At 41.7% G+C, this 13,585-nt stretch overlaps 1 protein-coding gene across 1 annotated transcript in view; it reads right to left on the bottom strand.

The window, feature by feature from the left end:
- The window catches only part of DNAH11 (dynein axonemal heavy chain 11), a 327,809-nt gene that overhangs the window by 16,875 nt on the left and 297,349 nt on the right, over positions 1-13,585 (bottom strand). Inside the window, exons 74-76 of the mRNA XM_027574450.2 lie at positions 10,852-11,079; positions 4,467-4,658; positions 1,231-1,350 (exon numbers count right to left, since the gene is read on the bottom strand). Coding sequence (XP_027430251.1) covers positions 1,231-1,350; positions 4,467-4,658; positions 10,852-11,079 — 540 coding nt within the window. The remainder of the gene's footprint in view (positions 1-1,230; positions 1,351-4,466; positions 4,659-10,851; positions 11,080-13,585) is intronic.

Below are 13,585 nucleotides of genomic sequence, written 5' to 3'. Positions count from 1 at the left end.
AGTTGGTATCTTGTTCAAGTGGGAAAAGAGACTGCATGGTACAGGGTGCCCTGTGTTTCCATGAAAGAGGCAATGGCCATGAAACATGGAGGCCTTTAGAAAGACAGCATGAGGAGAGTGTGGCCACCACTTTTGGCTATTTCAGTAGGGAAAACAGGGACTGAGCACTTTTGCCAGACACACAGCCCTGGTGACAAATGGAGCAGCTGTTTGGTCTTCGCAGACACAGAGTGGTTAAGATGAGAACAGGGAAAAGGAGCTTGGTCTCTCTCAACTGCAGTACAGGGGGTGCTCTGCCCCCTCCTCACAGACGGAAGAACTGAGTTCTCGCATCCCATTTTTCTTGAGCATATATTTAGGAGTTAGTGACCAAAACTGAGGCTACTCCATGGCTTCTGTGGCAGGGAAAAACCTAAGGGTTTCACTTATTTTAGAACCCTCAAATTGAAATCAATACATCTATCTTCTGGCTGGAGCTCTTCTTGCCCAAGGTAACTGATGGAGCGGGGGCACGCCATTCCTCAGTCTGTATAAAATAGGTTAACAGCCTCAGTTCTGCAGACCTCCCAGGGTTATTCCTAGGATCCGGTCAGTTTATGGGAGGGTCCTTTGCCTGGGCGTAGAACATGAGACACACACAAAAATCACCTAGGAGGTCTTACTGAAACAGATTTGGATTTCATAGATAGGAGATGGGGCCCAAGACTCTGTATTTCTGGGGCGCCTGGGTGGCTCAGTGGGTTAAGCATCCAACTCTTGGTTTCAGCTCAGGTCATGATCTCAGGGTCAAGAGATGGTGCTCTATACTGGGATCTGTGTTCAGCAGGGAGTCTGCTTGAAGATTCTCTCTCTGCCCCTCCCCCGACTCGCATGCCGGTGTGTGTGCACACTCGCGCTCTCTCAGATAAATAATAAATCTTAAAAAAAAAAAAAAAAAGACTCAGCATTTCTAACAAACTTCCAAACTCTGTGACAGTGGGCAAGAATATATTCACAAAAGTCTAAGATTCGTCAATAATATTTAAGAAGTATTTATATAGTAAAATTAGTTAAAAAAATTCTTACTCGAGGGGCGCCTGGCTGGCTCAGCCAAAGGAGCATGTGACTCTTGATCTTGGGGTTGTGAGTTCAAGCCCCATGTTGGGCGTAGAGATTAAATAAAACTTAAGAAAATTAAAAAAAATTCTTACTAGAATTTTCTCCTCTGTAAAATGAATTATAGTGTCTTACCAGAGATGGATTCAGGAATTCTTCCAAATACGCCCGACAAAGTTTGCGATCCCAGTCATCTGTGATGTGGCCCCCATACATGATCTCACCAAAGAGGTAACGGAGGTCTTCCCATGGGACCTGGGAGGGATATCATGCAAATGTTCATTTCTAGGCCTGGTGCATCTGCCTCACAGAGGCCAATTAGCAGTACACGCCTCTCTCCAAGCCCCTCTAACACCATGTTCCCCCAAATCCCCATCAACAGGAACATTTAAAAGAGGTTCAGAAATTGTCTGGGCTTCTCCCATAGAGTTTCTTGACAGAATTATATTCAGGGTGTTTTAATACATTCGGTGAAAATTCACTAACACTGAACTTCTCATGCAGATTTTAAAGCAATTATTCCTAGAACATCATGCCACGCAGGAAACTTTATAAATTCAAAATCTCATCCAAAAATCCAGAAAAGGTATTAGTTCACAGGGCCTTTGAGGTATGTCATGTTTTTATGATCTGACTGGCAGCAGGTTTTATGATCTCATTTAGGCAAATAAAGGAAAACTTATATGATCTGAATTTGGGGTATATTTAAGATATCATCCCCCTGCAAAAATCCAGGCAAACCAATCCCCTTGCTGCAGACTGATTTGAGGGCTTGGTTTATGGCACGACTGGCCTATTCCATGACTGTTCTAAGGGTTCTAACTAATGACTGTACCATGTGGTATTCAAGAAATAACGGTATCTCTTCTCTATTTGGCTTAGCAGGATTTGAAGCCTCTCTCTGCTACCCTTTAGCTTCCTCTGGGTTTGCAAAACATGCCAGTCTGTGATGAAGCCTTTCTAGACAGGAACCTTTAAACCCTCAGGGGCAGTAGATTGCCTCCCAACAGTTCAAGTAAAAACTTAATTATAGCCTTCATTGGTTGCATGATGTGACAGAACAAGTAAAATTGCTTCAACTATTCCAATGTACTGGTTACAAGTTTATTTGAATTTGAATAAATGAACCTCACAGAGGTCTTTCTTTTAAGCCCATCTGAGGTGAGTGAGGAATACGAGAGAAGTGAGTGGACTGAAGGAGGCTCCCTGAACCACCATGTGGGCCCCTTCCATGTCGCCCTCATGAAATGGATGGGCAACAGAGACCTCTCCATTTCATTTCTCTGAGTGTGTTCTATTAGTACCTGCTGTACATTCTACCATCGGATATGCATCGCCCTCAAGATTTTCATCAGCTAGGGTTCTATTCTTTTCGATAACTGACTCTTCTTCACCAAAATCCTGATCCTTGTTTTTAACATATACCTTCTTGAAAATTTCAGGGCATTTTGTACCACCAAACTCCGTGAACATAACCTAACCCCCAAATCCTGGTCACTGGCTTCGCCATACTGGTTTCTCCACGTGTGGTGAATGACTTGGGTGTAGACATCTGAGAGAGGAGAGAGCATTCAAAGCCAAGAGCTCTATTGCTCCTGGAGTGCCGGTGTGGGGGTGGGGTAAGCAGCACAACACCATTCACTTGGGCCACCCGGTTGCCACATCTCGGGATGCGAGAGGCAGGGACCAACAGAAGTCCGCTCCTCTCTTTCTCCCGGTCATTTCTAACTCCACTCTGTACAGGATTCAGCTGAACTGGGATAATATTCCTTGCCTCAGCCTCAGCGGACAGTTACAAAGGACTGGGATCGAGTCCCGCATCGGGCTCCCTGCTCCTTGGGAGCCTGCTTCTCCCTCTGCCTCTCTCTCTCTGTCTCTCATGAATAAATAAATAAAATCTTTAAAAAAAAAATAAAAAAAAATTGTTTTAAAAAACAAACAAACAAAAAAAAACAAAGGACTTGTATAAAAGGTTAAGTGGTCCATTTCACTTTCTACCTAGAACTATTGTAATAGTTTCACCTGCAACATTTTACATAAAATGTGTTAAGATCAACTCAAAATATTATGTATTACGAAGATCAAAATATGCTCAATTTTTGTATATTTAAAAAATGATAGATATGCGGGCGCCTGGGTGGCTCAGTCGGTCAAGCGTCTGCCTTCGGCTCAGTCATGATCCCGGAGTCCCAGGATCGAGTCCTGCACTGGGCTCCCTGCTCGGTAGGAAGCCTGCCTCTCCCTTTGCCCCTCCCCATGCTCGTGCTCTCTCTCTCTCTCTCAAATAAATAAAAATTAAGAAAACAAATTTTAAAAAATTGATGGATATGTAATGTTGATATGATCATCACATGCCATATTAAATCCACTTATTTTGGATACAACTTGCTCAAAATAGGTTCCTTAGGAGAACACACCCATGTTATACACTAAGTGTACATACTCTGATAGCAGTCACATCACCTTTGAAGCTTGAGAAGACTTACGTGGCAACAAAAATTGTAACAATTTGGTTACCAAAAGAACATAAAGCAACTCTCTATACACAGAAACACAGATGAGTCATTTTAAAGGCCCTTTACAGAAAGTGTGGCCCAGAGCATAATACCTGGTTTGGATAAATATTATCTCAATTTTAACAGCTTTAACTGAATGGGAAAAGTTTCCTTTATGAGGACTAAGCCAGAAAATTCTTACAAATGGTTCTTCCTTTTTGAAATCCAATCACTGGGTTTCTAAGAGTTTACACAAATGTTCTTGATGAAGCATTCCCATTCCCATCTGTAAAATACATTTTAGCTATGAAATAAAATCATTCATCTACCTTTAACTTCCAATCAAGGGGAACATTACTGAGAAAGTCACAACAAGGTGGCATCCTTAATACATAATAATGACATATGCAGGAAATGCACCATTATTTATACATGTGACGTGCTGTAAATTGCTTCCATCATAAGAACTAATTGTAGTGATTATTAATGCAGTGTTATGAACTGTCAGAATTGCTGTATGTAATTACATTTGTGCAAATGCTTCATTACCTGCCTAATGAATCTGGCATACATGCACATGTAAACCACTGTTTTTGTTAACATAATGAAGGACATTTTTTTTTTTTTTTTTTTTTTTTTTTTTTTTGCACTAAGCTGCTATGTAGAACTGGTTTGACCTATCTTATGAAGTTCGAGCCTCCACTGCTAGAAAACCTTTGATCTGGTGTATTTTCACACTTGGCAGAAGATGCATATACAGTGTCAGCTATTTCAATAATAGCTTCAAAAGAGAAATTATGGTCCATTTGATAGTGGCCAAAGACTGACAGATTCAGTACACTCTTTGGAAGAGGTTATCTGGCCACTGGCACTTACGTGAGGGTTTGCCTCTAAGTAGTTGTAGAGGACATTGGCGCAAATGGTGAGGTCTCCAGGACTGAAGGGGTAGTTGCGGCTCCAGCCCCGGGGGCCAAACCTCAGTCTCCCGGCCACACAAGCATGGAAGTAGCACAGAGCAAAGAGGATGCTTTTAAACTCCTGCTCCTTGGAGCATGCCTCAAGTGTATCCTGGGAGAAAAGGAAAATATTTGATTATCTTTCTGCACCCTTTCCAAGGGCAAGGGTCTGCATATTCAATGACCTTGTGTATAACCTCGAGGGAGATCTAGACAGGGGTACCATGCAGTTTGAAGCACCACTGCTTACCCTATCAACGCATAATAGAAGACTGACCTTTTGGTGCCTGCCAGTCTGTTAATTTAAGAGGAATGCTTTCACTTTGCTTCAGTTATTTTACTGAATGCATCTAAGTTCGCTAGAAAATGACAAAATTCATTCTGAGCAGTGCTGATACTGTTTGACATCATTTCCCCCTGCAAAATTCTTCTTGAGAAATCTAGCTGATCAAAGGACACCACCTTCGTTTCATCAGTGTAGCAGAATACTACTTAACCCCCAGCCCTTCATTTCCTCTAGTTTCAGAGTCATACAGATTACCTGGGCACATGGCCACCCATCAAAAAACCATTTCCCATCTCCTGCTGAAGCCAGATGTGCCATATGACCAAGTCCCTGCCAAAAGAATTTGAGCAGAAGTGATGTGTACAATTTTCATGTCGTTTACTTGAAAGGAGGTTGCTTGCCCTGGGTGTCACTCTTTTCCCTTCTCTGTGGGCTAGACCGGAGGATGACCAGACAGCCATGGAAGCCATGAGTGAGTTCCAGGGGAGACACCTACCAGCTTGGGTGTGCGGCTGAGCTCATGAAAGCTGCCAGTTATACATGAGAGACGTCATCTTGTTTGGATCACTCTAATTATGTAGTCTACCAGAGCTAATACAATCATCCTGACAAATGGTCTCCTTCCAATGAACTTAAAGTAGAATTCATTGCTGGGTGGAGAGAATGGCATATGGAAGGCGGGAAAACACACCCTGTAGACTAGATCTCCAACATTTTTTTGAAATTGCAGAGGGAAAATTAAATCCTGGCATGCTGGTATGGTTATGGCTCCCCCTGCCATAAATTTAAAAGGTGAACAACAGCCATCCAATCTCTGTCTTAAGTAAGTAGTACTTTATTCTCAGCTTTGGCAGTTCTGTGAGGCAAACAAGGACTACTTCGACTGATGCTGGGCAGTAGAGGAAGATAAGGCCAAAGCTGTACCTTCTTGCCTTGTCCTTTAAAATGGCCCAATTACAGCCAGTCTACATTTAAAATGAATCTGACAATTTGGGCCATCTATAAAGTGTATTTAGCACCTTTCAGGTGGGAGTTCAGATCTGGTCTCCCAGGCAACTTCTAGTAAAAGTCTAAGCCAAACCAAGACTAGACTTGTTCTCTTGTTCTAAGACTAGAAGAAGCTTTTCAGTTTCTTTCTGTCTCACTTTCATGAGAATCCAAGATTACTACTAAATACAGTTCTAGAACTGGCCAGGCCATCCACAGTGCAGACTCAACTAAATCACTAGGTCATTCTTTTTTTTTTTAAGATTTTATTTATTTATTTGACAGAGAGAGAGAGAGAGAGACAGCGAGAGAGGAGACACAGGCAGGGGGAGTGGGAGAGGGAGAAGCAGGCTCCCTGCTGAGCAGGGAGCCCGATGCGGGGCTCGATCCCAGGACCCTGGGATCATGACCTGAGCTACCCAGGTTCCCTTCCCCTCACTAGGTCATTCTAAAGCACTAGGCCATTTCTAGGTAATTTAGATAGGCTTGAAGATACACAGTCATTAAACATAACATTTCCACAAACATGAAATAAAAGACAAGTTCGTGAAAGAATAGAAACCATACCATTGGAATTAATCTTGAAGAATATAAAAAATGTATTAGTTTTAAATGTAAGAAATTTCTAGGAGATGAAACAGAAATATCAAACTTTTACTTAGGAATTATGATCTAACAAGTGACCTACCAGCTCCCTGAATAACATATAGTCCACAGAAAACCAAGGTACTATAATAACCAAGTACATTAATTCCATAAATAATTCATATAATGGATTTAGTTTTATCCTCAATGCTAAAAAAAAAAAAAAAAAAAAACCAAAACTTAAAATTTGGGTACCCGGGTGGCTCAGTTGGTTAAGCGTCCGACTCTTGATTTCAGCCCAGGTCATAATCTCAGGGTAGTGAGATCAAGCCCCACTGTTGGGCTCTGTGCTGGGCGTGAGGGCCTGCTTAAGCTGGGAACCTGCTTAAGATTCTCCCTCCCTCCCTCCCTCCCTCCCTTTCCCTCTGTCCGGCCCCTACCCCACCCCCCTCTCTCAAAAAAATTACAACTTAATGCCCATTTCTTTATGCTCTGATAATATAAATGCCACTGGAAAAAATATGAATCAAGTTTTTCTAATTAGGAAAAAGTATGAGTCTACCTAACATTCTACACTTCAGGTCAGTTGTATTTTTACAAACCAAAAGATGAGCAAATTACTATCAGAAAATACACAACAGCACTGTGAACAGAGAACAGGCATCCACACTCACGCAGATGACAGTTTTACACGTGCAACTACCAGTTATTTGTTTCTGCTGCAAATCTTACAGAAAAAGAAACCTAGGGGCGCCTGGGGGGCTCAGTCGGTTAAGCGTCCAACTTTTGATTTTGGGTGGGGTCATGATCTCAGGGTCTTGGAATTGGGCCCTCTGCACTGAGCACGGGGCCAGCTTGGGATCCTCTCTCTCCCTCTGCCCTTTCCCTGCCTCCCCTAGCATGTGCTGTCTCAAAAAAAGAAAAAGAAAAAAGAAAAAAAAAAGAAATCTATATCTTATTTCAAAAATGTGGTTATTATCTGGGTATGAAAGGAGCCTAAACAGCCTAAACAGTACTCCCTTATGACATCTTCCTTCTTTCTTTCTTTGGTTTTTAGTTTTTTTTTAATTTTTAAAATTCAAATTCAATTAATTAATATATAATGTATTGGCTTCAGAGGTACAGGTCTGTGACTCATCAGTTTTTTTTTTTTTTTTTTTAAGATTTTATTTGTTTGACAGAGAGAGAGAGACAGCGAGAGAGCGACCACAAACAGGGGGAGTGGGAGAGGGAGAAGCAGGCTTCCTGATGAGCAGGGAGCCCAATGCGGGGCTCGATCCCAGGACCCTGGGATCATGACCTGAGCCAAAGGCAGACGCTTAACGGCTGAGCCACCCAGGCGCCCCTTTTTAAATTAACATATAATGCATTATTTGTTTCAGGGGTGCAGGTCTGTGACTCATCAATCTTTTTTTTTTATTAGCATATAATGTATTATTTGTTTCAGGGGTGAAGGTCTGTGACTCATCAGTCTTACACAACACACATCTTCAAGAGGCAGGTGCTACTGTGCTGAAACACACAGGGAGACAGGACCCTCTAAGAAATGCTTCTTTACATCTTCATCACTTAATGATTGCATTTACATAAATAAAGGACTAATATTAAACTTGTTCATTATGAACGTACATATCAAAGTTCAAAGGTAAATTCTCACTTGGGGGTAAGATTAAAAATACAAATTTAATTGATTTGAACAGTAAAACATGCAAAACAAAAACACCGCATGAGAACAGTTCATTTGTCCAGATCCCTTGAGTGCTTTTCTCATCTGAGGAGGGCGCCCAGTCAATAGAAGTGATGATTTGGACTTGTTTCCCGAACCCAAAGGAGTACGCAAGGTAGACGGCATTCATTACCCTTTGTCCATGTCGCAAGCCTCAGCTACATAAGACTGTGGCAGCCACACAGAGCACCCAGGATGATACAAGCAGCCGTGGCAAAGTGGGAAGCCTGTGATACAGATCACTAACTGCCTGTCCGAAAATATCCTGTTGCTGACTTTTAGCTGGGCATACGGCTGCCCAAGATAAACTGGCTTTTCCTAGCCTCTTGTGCAGGTAGGTAACAAAATGTGACTGCGTATAACCAGCAAGAGGCAAGGAGAAGCATTATGTATTCACTTGCAGAAAGCATCTTTAAAAAAAAAAAAAAGCAAACATGTGCCCATGGTCGTCATCTTTGTTTCTTCTTTCATCCTACTGTTAGGTACATGGATATGGGGGCTGCCACCTGGAACCCTGGCAAGCCCATTCCAGAAACAGCGAACTGTAAAAGAACTAGATTGATGACAACTTCATGTGACACAATGAGCTCTGAATGACCTACCTCCAGAATTCTCAGGTGGCAGATATACTTCTTTAACTTCTTTTTAAGCTACAGTTGTTTCCTACTTCTTTCACAGGTAGCCAAGCATAATTCTAACTGGGAACATACTCACAGATGGCCAGGGAGTATAGGTTAATACCCTTGAATCACATCATCTGGATAAAACCCACATTTTATTTTCTAACATAATGACAAGTCAACATTCATAAAACTATCCTAAAATTTTTAGATTTTCTTTAGAGTTTTTGTTGGGTAGGTTTGGGCTGTAAGAGGTTTGATAGGAAGTTTATTAAATAACTTTGATTATCTTTGCTTTTGCTACTTCTGATCAAATTTAGTCTTAATATTTCAGAGGATCCTTTCTACCAGATAAATATTTCCCCTTTAGGTACTTAAGAGTCTTTCCAATAGTTGTCATCTTCAGTTAATCTAAGTGGCTTTCCAGGTAATACTCAAAAGAACAGATACTTTCATAAATAAACTAGAACAGGGGAAGGGATTCATGTATAGGGCTTTGGGGGGATCTGTTCATCCCTATCATGATATGCAACAAATTTTTCAATGTGCATTTCCCTGGGGAGAGTATCTGTGGTTTTATCAGATTATCAGAGAAGTCCTTACCCGCCCCCCCCCCAAAAAAAAACCCAAAACAAAAAGCTGACGGGCAATGGGGCTGAGGCATATTTGATCATGATATGCTCACTTTTCAGAAATACAGATAATTGTCTTATGGGTTGGATAAATCCCATTTAAATGTATTAAATTCCTGTTTTGTATTTACTTTGGGAAAGAGGTTGAGAATGTCCTAAGTGGTCAGAAATTATCAACCGAGGAATAAAAAAAAAAAAAAAAAAAATGCCTGCCATGGCTCACAAAAAAAAAAACATACTGCAACTATGTAATACAGTCAACAAGATTTCTTGAGTGCCTTCTGTATACAGTTGACCATGTTTATATAGGCTATAAATTAATTACTTAATTAGGTAATTAACTGTATTCTTCAAAACTGTAATCTTAGGTGGCCAATTATTATAATTCCTTCATAATGTTGGCTTGTATTGGCCCAGAAGATACTAGTGAAGAATGATAATATTTCTAACAGGAGTCTTAATATACCAAACCATGTGCATTTCCTCTTTAGGGTTCAGTCTACTTCTCCTAATAAGAATACTATTTCCCGGCATGCCTGGGTGACTCAATTGGTGAAATGTACTACTGTCGAATTTGGCTGGGTCATGATCTCAGGGATGTGAGGTGGAGCCCTGCATGGGGCTCTGTGCCGGGCATGGAGCCTGCTTAAGATGCTCTTCCCTCTCCCCCTCCCCTCAACCCCTCGCTTCCACTCTCTTTCTCTAAAACGGACAAACAAAATACTGTTTCCCAAGGGTGTCTAAGAAATCAGAGGGAATGGCAAATGAGAAAAACAACAAAGGAAATTTGAAACACTTGATTATGATACAGATGTGATGATACACACAAGGAGAGTAGTGATAATAGGAGTGTTTGTTTGTATTAATTTATTTATTTTGGGAGGAAATCAAAGTATGAATAAGATGGCAACATGGATATACGGGGAAAAGACAATTTACATTTACTAACATCAAAAGCAGATAATGGTGGCTTCTTCTGTTCCCATGCTAAGGGATACTGGTCTGCCATGTTTATCTTCAACAGCAGGTTCTTCAGAAAGGAATGTAATTTATTCTCCTTAAACATGTGGCTGCAGTATTTTTTTTAAAGATTTTACTTATTTGAGAGAGAGAGCACATGTGCAAGTCTGAGTGAGGGGGAGGGAAGGGGAGAGAGAGAATCTTAAGCTGACTCCATGCCCAGCGCAGAACCTGACTTGGGGCTCCATCTCACAACCCTAAGATCATGACCTGACCCTAAACCAGAGTCAGATGCTTAACCGGCTGAGCACGTGGCTGTAGTTTTAAGGCAAAACATAGATTTTCTAGTCCCTGGAATAGGGAATGGCAGGGGGATCCTTTCAAGAGATTAAATCAGACACTCAGATTTCACTTCATCCCTCTGCACGAGATGCATGAGTAGCTAATGGCCCCGTGGTTTTGTGAGAAGACCCTGACTTTGCCCTCAGACCAGGCTTCTGCTTTCTTACCTGATCAAAGTTGTAGAGGGCGGCATGCAAATTGGCCAGCATTCCTGTGGGGGGTTCATTAGTAATTTTAATGGAATTTTCCAGGAGTCCTTGAGGGATGATGTGTTCATGTGGTGTAGCTGCAGATTCAGCACTCATGAAAACCCGGTAATCTCTGTGGCCTCCTTGGCTGAATCTTTCGAGGAGTTTCTCCAAGGTTCCTAGCCACTTGGCTACCAAATGGACATTCTGAAAAAAACAGTATGGCTTATAATTCCAGTGAAACTGAAGTAGCTTACTTCAATTATGGGATCACAACATTTTCCTATATGTCAATGCGTAGAAAACTCAGAGAACCAGGATTTAATTTTTCCTGTATCCTCATGTTAGGGAACAAAACAAAGCACCAAAACACGACTGTACAGTGAACACGTGTAGGGTTCCAAATCACCACAGCTTACCTTTGCAAACCCAAATCTCCTTCCAACACACTTAGCCACTTCCAGCACCCATCAATCACCTCTGACATGGAGTTTCTGACACCCTTCTTTGTTACAGTTCAAACTCAATTATGGAGACTTATCTGGTTAATCAAGTATAAAAACTAAAAGCCAGAAATGTACCTCATCACCCATTTCGTTGTTTCTGATACCAACCACCTCTACTCAACGCCTACATTAGTATATGAACTCCAAAGGATGTGAGCGGTAAACGGCTCGCCAAAAAAGAAATCACTCTTTGTTAAGCTGCTCTGCGGATCCCTGGCAGATTAATTTCCTTAAACCTAGAACTTTCAAAAATTATGAAAGAAACAAATGTCACCACCATCACTTCTTGATTTTCAGTTTTATGATTCACAATCCTCCAGCCCTCCAATCCTAAACACCCACGGAGTACATGGTAGTTGGTGCGGTGAGAACAGCATGAAGGCCCTACCCTCACATGCTCTCTGGCCCTGGAGACGTCCTTATTGTAGTGATTGCAACATCACACCTAGGAATATGTAGTTACTTCCAGCAATATTATAAAAGCTACAAAAAACCTGAAGAATAAAGGCAAATTGGGAATGGAATAGTAATGTAGGTATCTTTCTTTGAAACAGTTCTGTTGTAAGAAGATCTATGCCAATTGAGTTGTTCACATAATGAGGCTTTTTCTTCCTTTGGCAAATACTGAACACTGCTAGGTGTCATAGCTGAACTGTATCCCCCCAAGTTCAAATGTTGGAAGTCCTAACCCTCAGTACCTCAGAAAGTGACTGTATTTGGAATAGGTCTTTAAAAAGGTAATTAAGAGTAAATGCAACAATTAGAGTGGGTCTTAATCCAATATGGCTTACATCTTTATAAGAAGAGCCGATCAGGGGACAGACACACACACACACACTCACACACACAGAGGGGAGACCATGTGAAGACACAGGGAGGAGACAACAATCTACACACCAAGGAGAGAGGCTTCAGAAGAAACCAAGCCTACTGACAACTTGATCTCAGACTTTTGGCCTCCAGAACTGTAAGAAATTAAATTTCTGTTGATTAAGCTAATCAATCTGTGATACTTTGGATTGGCAACCCGAGCAACCTTATAGAGTAAGTAAGGGCTGTGAGCTTCCCGCCCTCCATGCTTGCTACTAGATTATAGCCAAAGTACTTCTCACACCTAACTGTGCCACTCGCACAAGCAAGCAAAACAACAACAATAAAACCTACTTTGCAAGCTCAGATATGACCTCTCTATCTTATGGCCTACAAGACCTTACTCCAGAAGTTTACTTGAAACGAACATAAGGATACTCTAGGCAGTGACTTTGGAGTCAAGGAACAGAAAAATCTCCAAGTGAGCCATCCCTGAACACAGGCACATTCTGGAGTCCAGCCTGAGGTTCTTGGTCCTTGAGGATCTTCTTGAGGATCTTGGCTTTGACACTGGCTAGATTCTTGTGCCCGTTTGTCCAAGGGCAGCTATGCCCGTGCAACATTTTTAGACAATCCATCTATCTTGGAAACCACCCATTTTACCCGTGAAAATAGATTTTTAATAAATCCATCATGTCAATTCACAAGCCATCTGGTGTATATCTGAGACAAAGATAGATGCCATCCTGCTATCTATGCGCCAGTTTTCTCTGGCCTATGGGCTTCTGATAGAATGCTAGCTAAACATCCCTTGAAGCGCTCTATCTGATCGCAGTAACTGACCGCGGTAGAGTCTGGTTAAGAGCTCATTAGCATGAGCACACATATCACATGCCTACGCTGATATAATTTAAAGTACATTACAAACAACATAACAAGTTCCCATTATGCTAGTCTCCCCTCTATTCAAAGTCCTGCTTCTCTTTTGAATGGCAAAGAGATACTAGAAACCTCCAGAAACTGGGACAGCCACAGGCCTGGGGCTGAGCTCCGCATCAGGCTCCCTCTCCCTCTGCCTGCTGCTTCCCCTGCTTGTGCTCTCTCTGTCAAATAAATAAATGAAATCTTAAAAAAAAAAAAAATAAAGCAACTTGCAAATGTGAGGTATTATGACAATGGCGTTGGCAATCTATACAAGCCTGTTTGTCTTCAAGCACTCTTAGAATGTTCCAGCTATCTGTAAGTCAGGAGAATAAGAGGGTGCCCTCTAGTATTTTTAATTTTAAAGCACAATGGCTAGAAAATCCCTCAAAAGATGATGGCCGTCCTTGTCAGCTGAGTCTCCTAACACTTGTGGAGGGGTCACCAGTACTGGGAGAACCCCGAGGACTCTGCCA

This window comes from Zalophus californianus, chromosome 12 (assembly GCF_009762305.2).
Source record: "Zalophus californianus isolate mZalCal1 chromosome 12, mZalCal1.pri.v2, whole genome shotgun sequence".
NCBI classification, from domain to species: Eukaryota; Metazoa; Chordata; class Mammalia; order Carnivora; family Otariidae; genus Zalophus; species Zalophus californianus.
The sequence above is the reverse complement of the archived record's forward strand: the minus strand, read 5'-3'. Positions and strand labels throughout refer to the sequence as shown.